General features: G+C 43.3%; 1 protein-coding gene across 2 annotated transcripts in view; it reads left to right on the top strand.

Moving 5' to 3' along the window:
* Positions 1-22928, top strand: part of Mccc2 (methylcrotonyl-CoA carboxylase subunit 2) — a 69561-nt gene extending 46633 nt beyond the window's left edge. The window contains exons 8-17 of one of the 2 annotated variants that reach the window (XM_076927276.1): positions 265-329; positions 4002-4101; positions 4200-4295; positions 7875-7947; positions 10921-10997; positions 13187-13253; positions 16797-16953; positions 17271-17385; positions 19261-19346; positions 22500-22928. In XM_076927276.1, coding sequence (XP_076783391.1) covers positions 265-329; positions 4002-4101; positions 4200-4295; positions 7875-7947; positions 10921-10997; positions 13187-13253; positions 16797-16953; positions 17271-17385; positions 19261-19346; positions 22500-22617 — 954 coding nt within the window. In that variant the 3' untranslated portion in view covers positions 22618-22928. The remainder of the gene's footprint in view (positions 1-264; positions 330-4001; positions 4102-4199; positions 4296-7874; positions 7948-10920; positions 10998-13186; positions 13254-16796; positions 16954-17270; positions 17386-19260; positions 19347-22499) is intronic. The other variant, XM_076927277.1, reaches the window with a different exon arrangement.
* The last annotated feature ends 414 nt before the right edge of the window (positions 22929-23342 follow it).

Raw genomic sequence — 23342 nt, 5'->3', positions numbered from 1 at the left:
TGCTGGGCAGTATCTTCATGAAGAGGAGAGTGAGTTTCCAGACTCCATCATTTGTCCAGGAGCTGTGGTCAGCTCTCACTGAGTCTGGGTTTAGGTTTCCCTTCTGTAGACTGGAGATAATAATCTCTCTCTTTGCCTGGAGGTGGGATGGGAAAGCACAGTGGACTTCAGCTCTATGAAGGAAGAATGTAGGGGGTCAGCTTAAGCAATGTGCTTGTTTGTATTGTCCATGGACCAGTCTTACTGTGGCTTTTATCCTTGTAGGTGAAGGCAGCTACTGGCGAAGAGGTGTCGGCTGAGGATCTCGGAGGAGCTGACCTGCATTGCAGGTAAAGCAAGAGCAATTGTTTCCTTTTAGGGTCACTGGCCATTGTGTTTGTTTAAAGGAAGTTTTACATTGTTTCCCCTCTGCTTATCTTGCCAGATCAAACCATAGTTTGTGTTTCCAGTCAGCTGCTCTGGGTTCAGTTCTCTGGACTGTAGAACTATGTTTCACGTGTGAGTGTTAGCCGCTTAAGAACAAACAAACAAACAACCCTTAGTCTGTGTTGGTGTACAGGCAAACATAGAGGCACTCATGTATGTGAGTGTGCATACTGACGACATGTGGAGGTCAGAGCATAGCTTTTGAGAGTCAAGCCCCCCCCCCCCAGGCCTGAGGCAGTTCCTCAGTGATCTAACAAACCTCACTTGAGTGCTTGTTATCTATCAGCCAGGATCTTACTGTCCAAGTGGACTTCATAGATTATTTACAAAAGATACAGGAGAAGACAATAAAGATGACAGGAAAGGACTTCATCCCCTGATATTTGAAATGGCATGGGGTGAGGAGCAGATTTGAAGCTGGAGCAGGGGCCAGGCATTTCTGTAGGCCTGAGAAGTTAGGGGTGTTTGAGAGATTGCTTTGCAGGCAGTTGACTTGTGAGGGCAGGATCTTGTCAGGAAGCATCTGCCTAACTAAGAGGTGGCACTTAATTCAGACTGGACAGTTCACCTTACCTTGAAAGCATACGGGGACTCAGGACTGTGTCCTAAAGGGCAGGTAGACCTGACCATCAGTCAGGTATGAGAAGTCCTCTGTTCTGTGTCATCCTAACCACAAGGAGCCCAGTGACTATGGTAGAAGATAGGATGGATTCTTTTCTACAAAGCACATGCCTTTTGACTCGCTTAAGAGACCTTCATCTCAGCCTTTCCCTCATTCCTCCCATTCAGCACTTGTTGGGGGTCAGGGTCGATTATTGTATTGGACTTACTTTTTGCTGTTTTGGGTTTTCTTTTTTTTTTTCTTGTTCTTCTTTCTGTAAACCAGGCTGGCCTGGAACTCAGAGATACACCTGCCTCTGCTTCCTGAGTGCTGGGATCAAAGACGTGTGCCACCACCAGCTAGCTGACTGAATCAATCAAGAGAAAGAGAGGGAGGTAGTATTTGGGGGAATATTAATTTTTCTTTCTTTCTTTCTTTCTCTCTTTCTTTCTGTCTTTCTTTTCTTCTTCTTCTTCTTCTTCTTCTTCTTCTTCTTCTTCTTCTTCTTCTTCTTCTTCTTCTTCTTCTTCCTTCTCCTTTTCTCCTTTTCTCCTTTTCTCCTTTCTCCTTCTCCTTCCTTCTCTCCTTCTCCTTCTCTCCTTCCTCTTCCTCTTCCTCCTCTTCCTCTTCCTCCTCTTCCTCTTTCTCCTCTTCCTCTTTCTCCTCCTCCTCCTCCTCTTCTTCTTCCTCCTCTTCCTCCTCTTCCTCCTCTTCCTCCTCCTCCTCCTCCTCCTTCTCCTCCTCCTCCTCCTTCTTCTTTAACAGTTTAGCAATTTTAAAGGGTGAAACTGTAGGTAGTCTATCAAATTCAGTGTAGGGACTCTGGAATTGGCCTTCCACTTGTCTCCCTGGTTGCCCTTGTGACTTGGCAGAGGTGATGAACTTCTTGGAGGCCCTTCTGCTGCTATGTAAGGCGAAAATTGGAATAGAACCCTCCTCGTTAGTACTCATCAAATACTCGGTTAGCATTCCTCCCTGTAGTCTGTGAAGACAGTCATGGGGAAATAGTAAGGTACTGATGGCTTTTTTAAAAAATAGGGTTGAAGAACTTGCCTTGAAAACTGGACAACCACAGTTCTAGACCTGGAGCTCTGGTGGAGAGAGAGCTGACTCCTGGAAGTTATTTTCTGACCTTGGCTTTGGGACCTTGGCATGAGCATTGTTATATACACACCACATCACACACACACAGACACCTTACACCACACAGACACGCAAACACATACACCATACATGCCACACACATACACACATACAAACACCACATACACATATACCATGCACACCACACACACACATTGCACAAACACCTTATACATACAAACACACTACACCACACACCTCACACCACACACACTCACACACATAATAATAATAATAATAATAATAATAATAATAATAATAATAATAGTAAAATCCACAAAACTAAATGTTAAAGCTGGGAAAATCCATAATCCCAGCACTGAGGAGGCTAAGGAAGCTGGCCTGTTTCAATTTAAAAAAAAAAATCACAAATTCTTTGGATTCTCTGTCTTTTCAACATATGTTTATACCTGCTTAGTCATCATTAAGAGTTAATTTTAAGCAAAGATCTACATAGTGTCTCATCCAAGATTTCTCTTTCCTGTTATGGCAAATTTTTGCATCTTTCATAGGAAAACATTGAATCTAATGTTGAATTAGAGTCTTCTTTCTGCTTCCATTTCACCTGAATCACAGTGCAACTAGGAGTCCAGCTACAGCTACAGCAGTGGTAGCTACAGCTGCCACTGTGTGTGAGGCATTTTGAGCTAACTTGGGCTGTAAAATCTAGTTAGGAGCTGGAGGGGCTGCCGTGTGTGCTCTGGAGAAGTAAATGTGGTCTCTGCTCTTATTTAGAACGCCAGAACGACTTTCAAACGTTGGACAGACAAGATGTCAAAACTGTTTGTAATAGTTTTCCCATACTGTCTTAGTTTGATTTTGTTGCTATGAAGAGACAAGACCATGGCAACTCTTATAAAGGAAAACATTTCATTGGTCTGGCTTACAGTTTTGAAGGTGTAATCCATTACTGTCATGGTGGGGAATGCGCAGGCAGACATGGTGCTGGAGAGTCAGCTGAGAGAGTGAGCAAGCCCTAGTAGATTTGTATCTGAAATAGCCACTGCTTGGGACAGAACTGATCCCTAGAGCCAAGCATGTGCATGACTGAGAACTCCCACGGCTTTCACCACAGAGTCACTGTTTCCCATTTTTATCTGTTGTCTGAGCCCTTTTGTTAACTACTAGTGAGAGCCACATAGGACTTGGAAGGAAGGCAGCTCAGCAGTCTGAGAGAGGAGAGACCACTGTGGGTGTCTACATCAAAGCCTCAGCTGGCTACTGCTGTGTCGTGTAACTATGCTGTGAACGCATGCTGAGTGTGGTTGGGCATCACACATGATTCTGTTCAAGGTACACAGGATGAATCTTAATAGAAGTCCTATGAGCAAGCCCTGTAGCCTCCAGGTCAGGGTGAGAAATCTAAGATGTGAGCTCCGATACAGCAGCTGCGGGTCCTAGTCTCTGTGCCTCTGGCTTTCCTCTCTTTATAAGATGATGGTCCATAGGGAGGATGCTCTTTGTAAGGATGATGCTCTTTGTAAGGATGATGCTCTTTGTAAGGATGATGGTTCATAAGGATGATGCTCTTTGTAAGGATGATGGTTCGTAAGGAAGATGCTCTTTGTAAGGATGATGATCTTTGTAAGGATGATGGTTTGTAAGGATGATGGTTCGTAAGGATGATGCTCTTTATAAGATGATGGTCTGTAAGGATGATGGTTTGTAAGGATGATGCTCCTTTGCCAGGGACACTATGAAAATAAGATAGCATCTATTAAGGAAGCAAAGGTGTTATCATCCTCAGATCAGGGAGGGTATTTAGGACTTATGATATTTAATTACTCTCCTTTTCCAGGTTCTGATTATTAGAGTATGTTTTACTCTGCAGAAAGTCTGGGGTCACTGACCACTATGCTTTGGACGACCACCACGCCCTTCACTTAACAAGGAAGGTTGTGAGGAGTCTCAATTATCAGAAGAAACTGGATGTGAGTAGGGACCTTTCTGTTTCCTTTTCCCGTGGAGCACTTTGTCCTGTGCCGAATCCTGAACTTAAACACAGTGCATTTGTCCTAAATTTCCGTAGGTTACCGTTGAGCCTTCTGAAGAGCCCTTGTTCCCCGCAGATGAACTGTATGGGATAGTTGGTGCAAACCTTAAGAGGAGCTTTGATGTCCGAGAGGTATGTGGGAGATGAGACGAGACCCAACCCGTGAGTCAAGCTGCCACCCCTAAAGCTACTGTTCATGCAGGGGGACAACTGTGGGTCTTAGTAAGGAATGGTGACATCCAGGAGAGCTGTCCTGGCTGGTGCACCTGGTGTTGCTGGTCTATAGTAAGCCGCAAATGAGGAAAGGCTCTCAGTGACTGGGAAGTTTTCACTGTACCACAAGGAAGCTTGGTTTGCTCATGGATGGGACTCGATGCTGTTGTAGGCAGCAAGAATTACCAAGGATGGTCACAGCATTTTCAACTATTCTCTCTCAGTGTTCTCTTTCCGCCAAATAGACGAGATGTCATTAAGTTGTTGAAAGAGAAAAACATACCTTTTTAGATCAGTATGACATTAGCCGAGAGTAGACGATTATGGTTGGAGTTGTTGCTATGGTTACAGATTGTGACATTAGCCTTCTGGAAGCTAGAGTGACAGTTTTCAGTGTTTGCTTAGATTTTCTTCAGTTCTCTATAGCTGGCAGAATACATTTAAAATTAGGAAATCATATTAATGAGATTCTTTGCTGGAGGCTTTAATATCTTAAGCTACTTTTCCCCTTAACTATAAGACTCTTTTGGCTATGGGGGTGGCAATGGACAGAGAACACAGAAAAGAAAAGAATTGCCTGTTCTCTCATTCAGAAAAAAAAAACAGATAATATTTTGATATTTTTTGGCTTAATCTGTGTATACAGTTAGCTCTCCATTTCTGGGGATTCTGTGTATATGGATTCCATCAACCACAGCTCAATCCCTGAAAATCCTTGAAAAGGGTATTTTTCTGTACTGATCATGTACAGATTTTTTTTCTTACGTTACTCCCTAAACAGCACAGTATAGCAGCTGTTCATGTGAAGCATTATAGTAAGTATCTTCTGATAATTGTTGTAAGTAATCTAGGGATGATTCAAAGTTTAAAGGAGTATGTGTAAATGATATGCAAGTATTAAGGCATTCTGTGCAAGGGACTTCAACATTTATGGATTTGGATATGGGACATAAAACAAGTCCTCATGGATGAGGGATGGCTGTACACACACACACACACACACACACACACACACACACACACACACTAATGTATTTCTAATACATAGTAATGTATTTTGATATATGTATGCATATACATGTTTAATCCTCTTCCCCCATGTATGTAAGTTTTTAAAAATTGTACTTTATCTGGTATAAATTACATATATTAGTCCTTGTCCTTAAAAATCTCTTCAGTAGCCGGGCGGTGGTGGCGCACGCCTTTAATCCCAGCACTTGGGAGGCAGAGGCAGGCGGATTTCTGAGTTCGAGGCCAGCCTGGTCTACAGAGTGAGTTCCAGGACAGCCAGGGCTACACAGAGAAACCCTGTCTCGAAAAACCAAAAACAAAACAACAAAAAAAAATCTCTTCAGTAACCATTTCTCTATGGCTAGCTCTCAAATTCTCAAAGTGGTGTCTGGCAACATGGTCGGCAGACCTTTTTTGGTTTTGGTTTTGTAGGGATTGGTGAGGTGGTGTTGCACTGTAGAGATGCCTCCAGATGTTTAAGAAATACTTTGTTGCTACTGTTAAATCTTGGATTGTATAGAAATTCTGCTTCAGCAACGTGACTCAGCTACAAAGTTTAGAATGACTTTTTAGCCTGACTTTTAATTAAGTACAGACAGAAGACACGGTACTCATGATCTGCTGAGATGGCTGAGAATCCTCTTCTAGAACAGCCACTACTTCACTTAGCTGGCAGCATTACCAGCAGACACCAATCCCTGCCTTCGCATGCTTCTTACTGGGCTTTAATGGAAACCTAGCCTTTGCCGCGTCTTGCTGGTCATTTATTACAATGTTTCCATTTTTTTTTTTCTATAATAAATAAGCCTCACAGAGAGGCCTCTATAGCACATGCAGCTGTTGTGATACTGTAAAACCTGGCTTATTCTCTCAGTTAGGTATAGTGGTGACCCAGCCTTTCTGAGCATTGGCTTCTGCTGCTAGAATATTATTCTATTACTTGCCCATTCCTGAAGTTTGAGTCCTTCTGAAGGTAACTCATATACTTTTTGTATAAGAGTGCTAATTATAAAGCCAATCCGAGGTTGTTTTATACGAAGTTGGCCCTGGGTTTCTGGGGCCTCTGGGACACTTCACCCTCATGGGGAAGACTGAAGCTGTGATGTATTGATTGTTTAAATGGTTCACTTTACAAGGTCTGCAGGACCAGAAAATTGTTCTGCTCCCATATTTAGGGAAATAACTAAAAACCAATTTAAAGTAAGTTTTCATTTTCTGCAAGGAGAGATGCTGGGATGAGCCCCTCATTTTTCAGCTAAGGAAGCATGAGTGTCATGGAGTCATATGCACCATCTCAAATGTGTTCAAGAGAAGCACAGAGCAGGCCTTATGTGTAACAGTCTGCTCTCTTGGTCCTAGGATTGGAGTCGGCTCCTCAGTGAGCTGAGCATGCGTTCTCCTGAAAGACTTATGTGACAGAAACTCAAGGATAAACTCTCTAGAAGTCTCCGCTCCTTTTACATTGACAATATATGTAGCCAGTCTCTCAGCTGGTTCTTACTGAGACTTAATAAACATTTATTGAGGCTTAAGAGTACTAATAGCTACTTTTTATTCAGAGACCATGTGTTTTAGTTAGTACTTTTAAATGTTATCCTCTATTGAGGGTAGGATCGCAAACAGGCTTAGAGAACTTTTTTGGACTACTTAGGGGAGGGAGGCAGTTCTGGAGATGGAACCCAAGGCTTCGTACATACTCACCAAGATCTCTGCCACTAGGCTGTGTCCCCAGGGCTTTAAGGGTCTTGTGACGAGTTTCCCTGTGGTAGAGCTGCAGTTGGAGCTAGCCGTTCCTCTCAGCATCATTTACAGGCTCCTTTCCTACCAGTTCATCTATTTCCCAGCTGTCAGAACCCCTTCTTCACCTTCGCAGTGTCATGGAGTAAATGACAGTATTTTCTAAGAAGTGACTTACCCTGGCACATTGAGTCCCGGACAAGTCATTCCAACGTTCCTCACCCCAAGTCCTCGGTGGGGCTTTAGATTTTCATTGATTCTCTGAAGCCCTGAAAAGACACTGAACAAACAGACAGACCCCTGGAGCTCTGGCTTACCTACCAGCCCCAGATTTTCTGCTGCTTCTCCTGTATGCAGCTATTTTTTACGACTTTTTAGCCTTGTTTCCTTGTTTGGCTCCACTTCCTCCAGAGTTCTATGAAATGTATAATTTCACAGAAGGCTGTTGAGTGAGTTCAGTCTTCCCACAGCCTCCATGGAGATAATTTTTGTTTCCTAAGGCTTATTTATCTTTTATGTGTATGCGTGTTTGCCTACATATGTTTATGCATATCCTAAATATCACAGTGTGGGATGACTCCAGGCACTGACTATGTTACGTGTCAAAGGAAATTCTGAAGAGCTTATTCTGCGTAGCATGAGCTCGAAGGTGACATCGCTGTGACTTGCCTTCCTTTTAAATAGCTTTAGTCACTGCAGACATGTTTTTGTGATGTAATTTCTCAGGAGCGTTGTTATTTTCCCTCTTAGGTCATCGCTAGAATCGTGGATGGGAGCAGATTCAATGAGTTCAAGGCCTTATACGGAGACACATTAGTTACAGGTACAGAAGGGAAGAGTCGGAAACACGAGCGTCGTCACTTGCCACAAAGCTCACGCCAGGAGCTTTGTTATCCAGAGAGGCATAAGTGTGTGAGTCAGTTGTCGGGTGTCGCTGTTTTATGAAAATGGTTTGTACCCAAATGGCTTCCTGGATCCAAAGAGCTTAAAATGACGACAGCCTGATGCTGTGGCGTAGACTCTTACCTGTGACCTTGTGGTCTTGATGTGACAGGAGCAGAGAGTATTTGCAACGCTTTTTGTTCTCTGGGTAGCAATTGTTTTCAAGACTTTAGCCTGTCCCCTCGTATAGCTCCAGTTCATCCTGAGTTACACAGAATGTGTAGTGTCACAGAAGGCTGCCAAGTGAGTGGAGTCTTCCCAGAGCCTCCCTGTAGACACTTTTGTTTCCTACAGTGTATTTGTTTTTTATGTGTATGAGTGTTTGCCTACATGTTTATGTATACCACATATGTGCCTAGTGACCGTGCAGGCTACACCAGGGCGTTGGCTACATTGGAACTGGAGTTTCGGGCGATTCTGAGCCACCTAATGTGGCTGCTTGGGACTGAACCCATGTCTTCTGCAAGAGCAGCAAATGTTCTTGACCTCAGAGACCCCTCTTAAGGGATGACACCAGGCCCCTCTCTTAAGGAATGCATTCAAACACCAAATTGAAAATTCAGGACAGTATGCCATGTCGGGGAAAACAGTGTGTATCTAAAGTGTTGGCATTGTCGGCTTCTGAAAGAAACCACTTCAAACAGATGCTAGACTCATAGTAACCCGCCAGTAGATAACGGCAGAACAGATTTTGTAAATTTCATTAGACTGTAAAAAGCCTGAAAATACACTATTTATCCTGAATAAAACTTAACAGAACAAGAAAAGAGAAGCTACAAAAATCCACATTGCAGCTGTCAGTGGAGGCTTAGGACTGGATCTTGGCAGTTCCTCCCAGCTTGATGTATGAACAAGAGAATGGTTGATGCTGGAAGGGGATTTATGGTTTTCTCTTTAGGTGTTTAAGTGATTAAGAGCTGTTTGTTTGATATATAGGCAGGATTTGTCAGCCAGCAGTGCAGGATGTAGCCCTCATTGTGTAGCGGTTTAAAACAATCCTACCAGGGAGACTGTTCCCTCTAAGATGAATGGGCTGTCCCTGTTTTCTCCTTCTGTTTTCTCCTTCGAAGTGCTTGCCTGGTACCTGCTAAAAGATGGTGGGACTCTTGTGTCCTTGCATCGGGACACAGCTGGTTCCCCCATCTTTTCGCCATTGTACCGGAATTCATGTAAGGCTGGGGTCAGAGGAGGGATAGATGAATAGGAGGAGAGAAAAGGGAGATGAGAAAGGAGAGAGTAGAGCTGAATGTGAGAGGCGTGGGTGTTTCTGCAAGCTCCTTAAGGTTTCTTCTGCACACTTACATGTTTGCCTAGGAGATTTCTATGACGTACTGCTTTTCTGTTTGGGTCAGGTAATTAGTAAAGGTCCTTTCTTGATTGAGAGGCTGGCACAATGGGAGCATGTGCCCTACTTAGCCTGTCTGTCTGTGCCTCGATGCCCACTCCTGCCCCTGCTCGTTCACTCCCCCCCCACAGGACATTGGGAGTGCTGAACTGTAAGTGGTTAAAAAGTGGTTAGCATCATGTGCTAGATTTCCATCCCTTCATGGGTAGGGCAGGACCAAGGATGGATCACTTCACAGATCTCCCAGGAGCCTTCCCCTCTCGCAGCTTCTAAAGGGTCAATACATTTAGGATGTTCATTATACATGGGCCTCTGGCAGGGACCTTAGGTCTGAGAAACACAGAGAATCCTGTGAGGCCCTCAAAGTGTGTTCTATCATAAATAAAAAATGATGGCAAAAAAATAATAAAATCCAGACAAAGCTAGAAGTAAAGAACAAAAGCGTATCATTCAAAATTCAGCATTCTGACTCAGTCCATACGTTGACACACTTTCTATTCATTTTCCTTGAGTGATGTTTGGAGGACCCGCTTTATGCTGGGCAGCCTAGCTGTGCACTGGAGCCCAGTGGCTAAGTCCAGGTGGGGGGCTTTGGCAGAAGCCTTTGACTCAATGTCCTGGCATAGCCAGTAAGTTCTTGGGCTCTGAGCACTTGCTTCTGGTAGGACCCAGGCTTGTTGAAAGATGAAGGAATTTTTCTCTAAGCAAAATTTTCTGATTTGCAAATTACCTTAAGCATCTGCTTCTCAAAATGACAGGCTGTGGTTTTTTTTCCCTTTCGTGTATGTGTGTGTGTGTGTGTGTGTGTGTGTGTGTGTGTGTGTGTGTGTGTATGTATGTGTGTGTGTGTGTGTGTAGCTTAGAGTCCTACTGGAAACTATTGTTGTTGATAGAGATATAGCATCTGGGGCAGAAATAGAAGATAAAATCAGAATATTCTTTTTAAAAATTTTTCTTTAAAGTGTGAAATTTTATGTATGTTTTAAAGTTTATTTATTATATATGTGAGTACTCTATCTACATGTACACCTGTGTGCAGAAGAGGGCATTAGATCCCATTTTAGATGGTTATGATCCACATGGTTGCTGGGAATTGAACTCAGGACCTCTAGAATAGCAGCTAGTACTCTTAACCACTGAGCCATCTCTCCAGCCCAAGTTTGAGATATTTTGAACTTTAAAAAGAAATATTTCAGGGCACCCTGGTCTCTGGTACACTGGGAGGCACTTACATATGTGCTAAGTGTATATTCTGAATGAGTCATTTAAACAAACTAAGTAAATCTAGAAAACCTTACATAGAATATGGGCTTTTGAGAAGCATAAACAGAAAAAACAAGAAACCTAGTACCTTTAGGAGTAAAAAAAACACAAGGTTTTTTTTCCACAGACCACCTCTATTTACATTTTAATTGAGATTTTGATCTCAAGTGAAACAATGTGCAGTATGCCTCAGTTGTAGACAAGCAGCCCCCTGAAAATTATAACTCTTTTTTATTTTCTCTTGAGGATTTGCTCGAATATTTGGGTACCCTGTTGGCATCATTGGAAACAATGGAGTTTTGTTTTCTGAATCTGCGAAAAAGGCAAGTACTGTTAAATGCATTAAGAGTTTCTAGTTTAGCATAATTAATTTTGAAGGTCATGTAATAGATTAAAATGTATTGTATGAGAGCTTTAGAGTATTACCTGGATCCGTTAGCAAGCAGAACCACCTATGTCTGTGCTTGTGCACCAGTGCTGGTGTTGGAAGCAGAATGCCGTGTGTGTGTGTGTGTGTGTGTGTGTGTGTGTGTGTGTGTGTGTGTGTGTGTCTGCGGGTGCTGGCGTTGGAAGCAGAACGCCATGTGTGTGCTTGTGCACTGGGCTGGGGTTGGACTGGCTTCTACAGTGGTTTACATGGTGTGAGGAGCTGGGTGTATCACTATTAAAGTCTATTGGGTGATTTAGGAAGATCCCCATGAGAGGTTGGAATTATAATTGCTTACCTGGAAGAGAAGGCAGGGAATTCTTGCCCCGAGAATATCTCATTCTATAGGCCCTCCATGCTGGGGAGGTTCTGATATCCTCTGTCAGTGGTTCTAAGATGTGACCTCTCCAGTCATCTTTTAAACATTATTTTTACTTTTTCGGTAACGTGCAGATCGTAGGTCATTGTTACTGCAGTTGCAGCAGCGAATGGGGAAGTCCTTGGTGCTCTGAGCTCAGGACTTGATTTCACATCTTTGTCTCAAGTTCACCTAAGCTTGTGGAAATGTAACTCATGCACCTTGGTAAAATATTGTAACAAAAAAACCTCTCAATCTTTCCTTTTCAGTTGACAAAGCAGTGCCCTTGCTGGGAGAGGAGCAGGCTGTTAAGCTCTTAGGCTAATTGAGAATATATTTGTCCTTAAAGAAATGTTTTAGCAATAAAACTAATTTTTGTATCCTACTATACATATTTGGTTTTCCCAACTTAATTATAAAATAAAAACAAACTCAAAGAAAATAGATGGTAGCTGGACATGTAGTTTACTCCCGTAGGCCTAGCACTTGGGAGGCTGAGATAGGAGGGTAGTTCAAGGCTAGCCTGAGCTATACCATAATCATATTACAAAAGACTTTTAGTGCTCTTAAAGCACTGTACTGTTTTCTTTTTTTTTTCTTTTAAAAATGATTTTTTTGCTGTATATAGAAGTTTTACCAATTTTCATTTAATAGTTTATAGTGTTTTTAAAGGTATTAAATATTCCTAAAATAGCAGCTTAAAGAATACACACACATACACACACACACACATGCATGTACATGCATATGTCTCTATATATAATGCTGGATGTGGTGGCACATGATTTTAATTTTACTACTTGAGAAGCAGAGGCAGGAGAATGTTTGTGAGTTTGAGGCCAGCCTGGTCTACATAGAGAATTACAGGATAGCCAAGACTACATAGAAATACCCTGGCTTAAAACATACATACACACACACACACACACACACACACACACACACACACACACACACACACACTGAGTATGTAGTGTACTCATTTCCATAGAGTAACTATCAGACCAGGCCAGAGCTAAACAAACAATCTGGTTTGTCTGCCGTCTTGGCACAGGTAAGCCCTAGAGAAGTTATATTTGGCTCCAGTCTGACATTTCCTTTATTGAAATAAGCCCCAAAGGTCTCTGTGGTTTCCTCATTTCTATAAACACAGTTATACAGAGGATGAGCAATTACCTTGCAATGTTGTATCTGCCAGGACCTTTCTAAAAGAGGTAAAGGGATTTGCAAAGACAGAAGAAAAAACATGTGGATGGTAAATACAATAGGGAAAGAATACATGCTGAGATTATTAAATAATTCCTTACCCTCGAGGCCTGAAGTCTCTAACATTGACCTAACCTAAAAATTTTATTTATTTGAGTTGTGTCAGTGAGAAAGATGCCTATTTTAACATAGTATTGGATCTGAAGAAATTTTGAACATCAGCCTTCATACCACAGAGGGCTTGTGTTCTGCCCTTCCTAAAGTGGAGACCTGGAGAATGAGGGCAGATTCCTGCCAATCACTTGGGCAAATGTGAATAGAAAGATAATGGGAAGTCCTTGCAGACTCACAGTCACTTATATCCTGGTGACAGGGCAGCACTGAACTGTTGTTATAGCAAACAGGAGGCCAGACTAGCCAGACAAGGGTTCTGTTCTTTCTTACCTCTTCCTGGAAGTGAGGGTTGGGTAGGAGTTCATTTGTTTTTTTAAAGAACAGGTGTTTTTATTTCATGTTTACAGGGCGCTCACTTCGTCCAGCTGTGCTGCCAAAGAAATATCCCCCTGCTGTTTCTCCAGAACATCACCGGTGAGGCCTTCATTCTAGTGTGTTTGGTCCAGAGCCGCACTGTCCCCTGCAGCTCACGTGTTAATGCAGAGTTTCCTTCATGAGTACTAAGTAGTCTCAGATTATTTTAGGTGAATAAAATAATCTAAGGGAAGCAGTCTATGAACTTCATGTGTTACAAACTTTCACATGGCTTCTCTTGACTCCTGCTCACATCTCCCATTCACCCAGGAGCAGCAGGGTGTCCCTTCTTACCACTGCCAGAGAGGGCATCAGACTCACTGTCTCAGCATCCTAATGATTCCAAGCACAGACTATGAACATCTCTTTACTACACAGTTAATTTTACTTGAAATAATACCAATCAGTTATCTATCTATTCTTTGGGGTGTGTGTGTGTGTGTGTTTTGTGTGTGTGTGTGTGTGTGTGTGTGTTTATTAGAGGCCAGTGGCCAACTTCAGATATCATTCCTTGAGCTGTCCACTGTTTTTTGAGACAGGGTCTCTTACTGGGTGGAACTCATCTATTAGACAAGACTGGCTGGCCAGTGACCCCTAAAGATCCTTCTGTCTGTCTTCCTTGCACTGGGAGTACAAGTGTACACCATGTTACCTGGTGTTCTGTATGAGTTCTAGGGGTGAAAATCATACCCTCATGGTTCCTGGTAAGCACTTTACTGACTAAGCCATCTGCCTAGTCTTGAAGTAAGGTATTTTGAAGATGTATGTTTGCACTGAAGCCTGGGGATTTGCACTTTAGCCCCGTAGAATGGCCTGTGACTGGTGTGAAAGTTATGCCTCAGAACTTCATATTCCATTGACAACCCTAAGCAGGAGCAGGTTGATTTTGAAGATCTCCTGCTATAATGTTTAGATTTTCTGCTCTGCCATTTTGTACACTGCATTGTGTTCATGTGCATACATATCTCAGGCTACCAATAAACTTCCATTCCTTGGAAGATAGACTTTTTTAAAAATTGGGCTTCATTGTATAGTTAGCTGGTCTTAAACACACTAATTAGACTAGGCTGGCCCCAAACTCTCAAAAAATCTGCCTTTTTCCTCTGCCTTCTGTGTTCTAGGATTAAAGACATGCACCACCTCACCTACCAGCAGAGGCTTTTAAGTAATTGTTGAGCTCAGACAGGTTTTTCTGAGGAGCTCAGTATGTAGACCAGCCAAGCCTTTCAACCTTGAATAGGACTTTATAGTGTAATGAAGCACCTTCATTCTTTTATGTTCAAGTTCAAGGTTGGTTAGATTGTGTGTGTGTGTGTGTGTGTGTGTGTGTGTGTGTGTGTGTGTGTGTGTGTTGGGATGTGTGAGGTGTACGGGTGTGTGTGGGAGTGTGTGTATGTGGGTGTCTATGTGGTTATTGTTGTTTTGTTTTTCCAGTATTGGGGGTAGAACCCAGAGCCTTAAGCACACTAGATAAATGCTTTCTCGCTGACCACACCCTCATCCCTTGATGACTTTTGAGAGGAATTAGTTCCAGATAATGACCCGAGAGCTTCCTACAGGGTAGCCTGTGTAAGAACAGAAGGAAAAATCTCTAAAGTTTACTGATGCCAGGGACCTCATTTCTGACTGTGACTCCCGATTAGGAAGTCAAACATTTGCTTAGACAATTTTCCCATTTTCATCTTGTTTTGCTTCATTTAGACAGTTTTGGATACAGAGGTTGAATTTTGTTTTGCATCATTGCATATGAGGGACCTGTCAGGCACTAGTGTGGGGAGTATGGTATGTCACTGAGCAAATCGTGGGCTGGGAGAGATATCTTAGCTGGGGATGAAAGTGTGAATTTCATCAGAATGAGGAGAAGGTGGATAAAGCTGTGGGAATAGAGAAGAATACCTGAGGAGAAGAGAAGGCTCGGGATAGTCTTCAAGCCACTCTGCTCTTTCTCTCTCCCACTCTCCATTTTTTTGTAGTGAGAACTTTTTTTTTTTTTTAAGGGAAACTAAGAACTCTCAAGAGTGGGAAGAACTCTCAGGGAAGAATATTATCACTCTGTTTTGGTTTTGATTTTGGCCTTGTTTTTTCCTACAGAGTTAAGAGTGTAGGGAAAGAGGAAGCAAGACTACAGGATTTTTGTGTGTTTGTATGTTTGTTTGCTCTCTCTCTCTCTCTCTCTCTCTCTCTCTCTCTCTCTCTGTGTGTGTGTGTGTGTGTGTGTGTGTGTGTGTTAGAGAGGAGGACTTGAGAAAACCAGATGAAGCGACTTCTTTTCTTTTGGAGGCATATCGTCTGCAGAGTTGGTCAGGTGAGGGCTTGAGAACAGCTGATCCTTGGGGGCAGCTATGATAGACTATTCTGGAGAGTCAGATGCATTGGCTAAAGCAGTTCTGAGATGCTCTGAAGACTGGCTTATAAAGGTGACTAGAGTGTCAGACCTCACCAGCAAAGGCAAGGTATGGTCCTTTGCTGGTATGGTCCCTCAGTGTTCCAGAACGTCCAGCTCCTTCACAGGATTGCTGGACTGAATTAGATGACATAGTATTGGAGATTTGCCAACTGAGAGCAGAGTCAGTCAGACAAGCTAGTCTATATATGCAGGGGAAAGAAATGCCTCCCCCAGAGCCTCAGGTGGGGACAGAGAACTGAAACCTGACTTCGTGGTTCTTAAATAAGAGACGAGTATGCACCTGTCATAGAAGGCATGTTACAGTGGAAGAGCAGGTTCCTCAGAGTTGGGGCTTGAAGAAACAGAGGAATCCTGTAATTACAAAGAAAACCATTTTTTTAAATCTTGCCATTGAGCCCCTGGCAGGGACTTACCATGCCCATGAAACATTAATCTTTATTTTATCAAAGTTTTAGGCAGTACTGCAAAACAAGGAGTCCTATTTTAAACCAGGTCAGTGGATGTGGAAACCTTCCAGGCTGGCTTGCCGGGCCGTACCTTTCCTGTGGCAATGTCACAGTCTCTTCCCATCAAGCCTCTGCCTTGTGATGCTCTCTCGAAGACACATTGTTTCCTTCTGTTGCTCCAAGATCTGTGTGTGTTGAAACAAAGTGTTTTAAAGGACATCTAAAACAAAGAGAGCTGGTGGTGATGGTGGTCCATGCCTTTAATCCCAGCATTCAGGAGGCAGAGTTTGAGGCCAGCCTGGTCTATAGAATGAGTTCCAAGACTTACACAGAGAAAAACAAAAACAAACAAACGTGAAGAGAGTTTTTGTTTCTTTTTTTTAAAGATTTTTTATATATTATAGTGTTCTGCTTGCATATATACTTACAGACCAGAAGAGGGCACCAGATCTTGTTATAAATGGTTGTGAGCCACCATGTAGTTGCTGGGAATTAAACTCAGGACCTCTGGAAGGGCAACCAGTGCTCTTAACCTCTGAGCCATCTCTCCAGCCTGTGCAGAAAGATTTTTTTTTTTATTGTGGTCCTTTGACGCACACTTTGAGGTATGCACTTCCTATGGGACTATTCTGTAGAATGAGAAGATTTATAATAAAGTTAGTTTAAGCCAGGATTTGACAGTACCTTGGTGGAATTGGCTTCTGCATGTACATCCATTGCTCAAGACAATGTTTCTGCTCTCTCTCCTAGGATTCATGGTTGGTAGAGACTATGAAGCCGAAGGAATTGCCAAGGACGGTGCCAAGATGGTAGCTGCAGTAGCCTGTGCCAGAGTGCCTAAGATAACTGTTATAATCGGGGGATCCTATGGGGCTGGAAACTACGGAATGTGTGGCAGAGCATACAGGTGGGTAGTGGCCACAGCTTTTTTTGGAAGAAAGAAATGCCTTTCAAATGAAGTTACAAATGGTCATGTAAATCCCAGCCGTGGTGGCACATGCCTGGAATCCTAGCTCTTAGCAGGTAGAGGAAGGAAAATCGGGAGTTCAAAGCCAGCCTTGCTACACAGCAAATCTGAGGCCAGCTCGGGCTACAAACAAAACACAAATAAGTTATCGGTTTACGACATCCGCCACACTCATTTATACTTTAAGCTGTTGACAGGCTTTTGCCACCATGCCTAATGGTACTGCGTGAATCTGATGATTTCTTTTTTCCTTCCAGTCCGAGATTTCTCTACATGTGGCCAAATGCCCGCATCTCAGTGATGGGAGGAGAGCAGGCAGCCACCGTGTTAGCTACAGTGGCAAGAGACCAGAAAGCACGTGAGGGGAAGCAGGTAAGGGACTTACTGCTTCATGTGGGTTTGACCGTCACCTGCAAACCCCTGCGGCACAGGAGCAGAGCACCCACGCTACCGGTGTGGCTGTAGGCGGGGTCCTGAGGCTCGACTCCTGGGCCTTAAGCATGCCAGGCGAGCGATGTACCGCTGACCTGTGCCTGCCGCCCCGGAAATTCCCAAGCACCAGACAGACACACTGGGTTCTTACTCTTTTGCTGTTAGTGAGATCTAAGGAAACCTAATTTACTCCTTTTTGGCCCAAAGCAGCAGATCTTAGTTTCTGTTTTTGTTTTATGCTGTTGTTTAGGGTCCCCTGACAGACATTCAGTCACCTACTGAGGCGTGGATAGCATTGGTATTCTTTGAGAGTATAACTATGGAAAAGTAGACAGAAAAGAGTGTAAGGGAACTGCTGGAAGGCAAACTGGGGTGGCTTCTCTTACGAGGGATTCTTTGTTTGTGTCTCTGTTAGAGACTCTTAGGAAATTGAGTACAAATGTTTAGTTATGACGTTGAAGGGCTCTGTTTAAGCACCAGGTCCTGAAATGGCAGCTGTGTGCTTCAATGGTGGCCTATGTGCACCATGGTCACGTCACAGGAAAGATGGTGTGGATACCTCCTCGGTGTGAGGTTGCTTTGCCCTGCCAGCAGGGATCACATGATCACCCATGGGGTCTGCAGAGCTGGGATGACACTGAGTCACTTGTGTCTCCCACCTCCTTCTGTCTGTGTGTATACATTCATGTGTGAAGATGCCACTCCATGGTACCACATGGGGTCAGAGGACAAACTCTGGTATTGGGCCTCACCTTCCACCTGATCTGAGGCGAGGTCTCTCTGTTGTTTCTCTGTTGTATACACTAGGCTAGCTCTTTTGTGAACTTCCAAGGATTCTCCCATCTCTGTCTCCCATCTCCCCGTGCCAGCGCTGGGATTACAGCTTGTGCTACATGTCCAGCTTTTACATGGATCCTAGGCATCTGAACTCAGGTCCCCATGGTTTCAGTGCAGCAGCCTTTACCACTGACCATCTCCTCAGCCTGCCTCTTTGTCTCTACCTGGCAGCAGGCACTTTGTACAGTCAGGTTGATGTTTTAGATTCACCCTAGTGCCAGCCAGTATTGAGGCAAAATAGTAGCTTTGCTCTGTGTGTGTGTCTGAGTGGAAGACATCGGAAGAGGATGCTGTCGGCAGTGTAGGTAGTAGAGTCCGTCTATCTGATGTTTGGAAGGTATGTTTGAACTTTATCAAACAAGAGTAGCCCCCTTTTAAGTGACCGTTCTTTGGTTCATTTGATGCATAGGTATTTAAATCACCCTTTTTCATATATGCAAATGTAATATCTCTGGTTCTCCCTCCAGTGCTTGTTGACTCAAGTATGTGCATGAGAGAGGGTAAGGTTGACTTGAAGTAAGTCATTTGTTTCTAGTATACCTGATTATTTACTTATTTATTTTGACACTGGGGGTTGAAGCCAAGATCTCCCAAAGGCTAGGCAAGTGCATCCCTATATCCACAGCTCTGGAATACTTCAGAGTTGAAGATAAATTCTATAAAGAGCTAGGATTAAGGGTGTGCACCACTGTGCATAGCCTTCTCCACCTTTTAAACTGGAGATTGTTGAATGCTTTTTAGTTGTATCCTGCCTGAACACGTGTGACACCCTTGTTTTTGGCTTTGCGTTACATGGCCTCAGTGTGTTGTCTTCGATGACCTGTGTCCCAGGCGAGGCCATGTATGTTAAAACATCCTTTGTGATCTGTCACTGTGCAAATGTTAGTTGCGCCATCCTTGTTCCCAGGGTATGTCTTTCTGAGGTTAGCTAGAGGAATCGGTCCCGGTGAACCTGACTTACTGTCTCTTTTCTTTCAGTTCTCCAGTGCAGAGGAGGCAGCTTTAAAAGAGCCCATCATTAAGAGGTTCGAAGAGGAAGGGAGTCCTTACTACTCCAGTGCAAGGTGGGAACAGGGTTTCTCTCAGGCCCTCAGTCTCAGCTTCACAGACACCTGGGCTCTCGGGATGGTTGGCCTTTGTAGGAGACAAATGTAGTGTCTGGCTGGGCATGATGGTGTAAGCCTGATTTCCTGCCCTTTGTACATCTGTGGCAGGAGGATTGAGGTTTGAGGCCAGCCTGAGCTACATAGAAAGACCTTGTTACTGCCTGGACAAAGGTTACTTTTATAGGACCATTTGTTTATGCTAAACTGTCGCCCTCTTCCCAGGCTTCCTTGCACAGTAGCTTCTCCTGCATTGCTTCCACATCCCACCCAAGTTAGGGTATCCCTAACATGGTAGGGGTATCTGTAGCCAGAGGTAGGCCATGCCAGCAGTAGAGGATAAGAGTTCTAATCCTGGGCGTTACACATTCAGGAGTTGATCCTCTTCTTTGCCTAAGCCCATAGATGTCTGTGTGCCACCCCCACCCTGTCTGATTGTTTGGTTGCCCCCTGTTTTAAGTATGAAATTGATTGGTCAATCACGTATTGACACTGGTTAACAAGTGTGCTTGCATACTCGGAAGGTGATTAGTCACAGCCAGGGCCCACATGTCAATGCCGAGTAATTACCTCAGACACCACTGCTGCCGCTGACTGTTTGTTTTCTGTGAAGCATAATCATAATGAGGTAATACATTCTCCCTGCCCGTCCCAGCTGGAGACCGCTTGGTGCGTGCTTTCAAATGGTTTTTCCAGTAGCTATACTGTTCAGTATTATGAAGACAAATCTGAGCCATGCCTTCTTTCTTCCCTTGGGCAGACAGAGAAAAGAATAAATCCTAGTGTCTTCTAAAATTAGTTTATGCCTTGGATCGTGCCCTTTATGAGTAAAGGCAAACTGAATAGAAGGGCAGAAGAAAATAAGAAAGTTAGAATCCATTTCAGGGGTTGGGATTCCTCCCTGTGGCCAGCATTGCTCTTGGCAGGAGGGTGCAAAGACAAAAGTGTATTGATCATCAGTTTGAGTTCGGATAATAACATTTGAGGTTTTTGTTGTTTGGCAACTGGGTCTCATTATTACCCAGACTGGCTAAGGACTTGCTACCTTTAAGGATGATCTTGGACTCCTGATCCCCTACCTCTGGAATTCCAGGATTCAGGCTTCTGTGTCACCACCACAGTAGGAAGTGCTTGGATGGGGTTGAACCCAACTTGGTAGATGAGCCTTCCCCCCATCTGAGCTGCATCCTGAACCCATTAGTAAATTTGCAAAACTCCTATTTGTCTTTGTGCTAATTGTGTTTCTCACCCCCTCCTCCCACCCAAACAGATTTACAATTATATTTTGGTGGGTCATTGGTTCATTTAATTAACAACAAATTTATAATCTTTGGTCTGAGCAACAAAATTGTTCCTCACTGTGCCATAATTCAAACAGACATTCAGTAACAGCAGCCAGTACAGGCAGAGGACTTACAGAGGACCGTGGAAGAGATTTAAAATACATATAAAGCGACTATATAAGCCCACTGATGGTTCTCCACATGGATGAGGTTTGGGCTGAAATGCTCAGGGACAATTGAAATATTCAACTTGGGAGATGGAAAATTTTAGATGAGCCGTGAATTTAGGTTTATTTTATGCCTAAGATGAGTCATCTCTTGGGAAAGATTGAATCCTTTCTGATTGTTATACTAATGTTAATGCTTGTTACACTCAAGACCTCAGTGAGCGTGGCTGGATAGATGAATCTTTACAAATAAATGTTGAAAGACAGGAAGGTTTCTCTATGAATCTGTGTGTGCTTAATCCTGCCCTTGAAACAGTTGCTGGCCTGGAGACAGCCACTTTTTTTTTTCCTAAAGATGAAAAGATTTGCAACCTGGCTTAGGGTCCTGGTTTTGGGTTTGGTAAATCTCATCTTAGCAATTGTTCTCTGGCTTAATTAGGCTTGAACATGGTAGGAGCAGCTTTCTGGAGTGTCTCCTGATCCTGGAACCTGTTTCATTGCCTCTTGTTCTGGGCCCAAGCCTCTCAGCTGCTAGGCCAGTGCTTTAGTTCTCAGTCCCAATTCCTGTTCCCTAAATCCTTTATGGCACACACGGACCCCCGCTCACGAGCTGCACTCAGGCATTGGATTGACCCTCTTTTTTGGATAGCCTTTAATGGCTGTCACTAACAAGCCCTTCTACCATTGCTGGGGGAATTCTGTTGCTCACGGGCTCTCAAGGGATAATCAATCCACCTGTTCACAGTTCCAAGAACAACCTCCTGTTGTTTGGCCACTGGTCAGCTAGGGTCCCTGTGATGAATGTTTTATGAGCAAAGATGTGATTCCTGTCTGCCAATGTGAAAACCATTTAATAATTGATGTGACATCCAGATGCTAGAAGCACTTTCAGTAAAGACGGCAAAACTGCCATTTACTAATAATTAACCCCAAGAGAACAGGCATTCCTCATTTGACAAGGTGGTTCACATCTGCAGAAGGCTGAGGCAGGAGGATCAGCACAGGTTCCAGGCAAAGTTTGCCTATAGAGTGAGACCTAGCTTTTAAAAAACTGAACAAGCAACTAAAAAGCAGTGTTATTTCTCATTCATTAATATATATATATATATATATATATATATATATATATATATATTTCAGGATGTCACTGAGAACAAACTAAAATCTCTACTTTCTCTTCAAAGCAGTTTAAGGTTGTTGCAAAGAATAAAGACTGGTATTTTAAGTTTCTTATTTTATTAATAAAATGTAGTGAGGCTTACACAGTGATTGCTGGCTTGCACAGTTTCAGGTAGTAGCCTTTAGCAGTATTGGATTTTTACCTGGGTTTATGGGTCTCTCCATGCTAATGACAGAGCAGATTGAGGTGATTGCTACATTTCTGTGAGGAGCAAGGAAGCATGAAGTCTTTCCTAAAGCCTGAAGCTCCACATTGCTCCATGTGGCAGCCTGGGTCAGGGGGCAGAGCCGGGGTGGGGGAGCACTGCTGTTCTTTTCTTTGTCCCACTCACTCAAATATGACCACTATTGGCCACTTGCGTACACACACAGTCGCTAGTCCAGAGCACTCTCCAACGTGGTTGGTCCTCTTGGTGATTCTGGGCATGGTGTGAAGGGATGGTTGCTTGATGGCACGTTCAGTGACAGTTTTCATCTTTTCACAGGCTGTGGGATGATGGGATTATTGATCCCGTGGACACCAGGCTGGTTCTGGGGCTCAGCCTCAGTGCAGCCCTCAATGCGCCCATCCAGAGGACTGACTTTGGCATCTTCAGGATGTAACCCAGATACAGAACATGCTGCCACACCTGTAACAAAAATTACCACATGTAACTAGCCTTAAACCGAGATTTACTGGACATGTACCTGTCACGGGAATTCTTTTCTTAACAGTATGATGTATGTTTTTTTTTTTTTTTCTTGCTGTAAAAATCAGTGAGATTTCTGCTTGATGAACTTTGATTTTTTTTAAAGATTTTCTTACAGACATTTTTCAAGGCACATTTTTACCACCCATAAAATGAAGAGAGTGATTTTGCACTTATCCTTTGAGTACCACAAACAGTATGAAAAATAAATCTTTTTAATCTATACATTCTAGGGTTGTTGGGGTGGTTAATTTAAAATCATATTGCCCCTAATTATTTTCTTGGTTATATTTGGTATTTCATCACACTTGAATGTGTGCATGTGTGTGTACGTGTGTGCATGTGCGTGTACATGTGTGTGCATGTGTGTGTACATGCGTGTGCATGTGTGTGTACATGTGTGTGCATGTGTGTGTACATGTGTGTGCATGTAAAGATCAAAGACCAACTTTATTGTTCCTCAGGATCTACCCACCCTTTTTTAAAAAAGATTTATTTTACTTTTACGTATGCGTTGTGTCTGGTGTGTGTGTGTGTGTGTGTGTGTGTGTGTGAGAGAGAGAGAGAGAGAGACAGAGAGAGACAGAGAGAGACAGAGAGAGACAGAGACAGAGAGACAGAGAGAGAGAGACAGAGAGA

Source organism: Arvicanthis niloticus, chromosome 29, assembly GCF_011762505.2.
Source record: "Arvicanthis niloticus isolate mArvNil1 chromosome 29, mArvNil1.pat.X, whole genome shotgun sequence".
Lineage (NCBI taxonomy): Eukaryota > Metazoa > Chordata > Mammalia > Rodentia > Muridae > Arvicanthis > Arvicanthis niloticus.
Note: the sequence above shows the minus strand (reverse complement) of the source record. Positions and strands in the feature narration are given on the sequence as shown.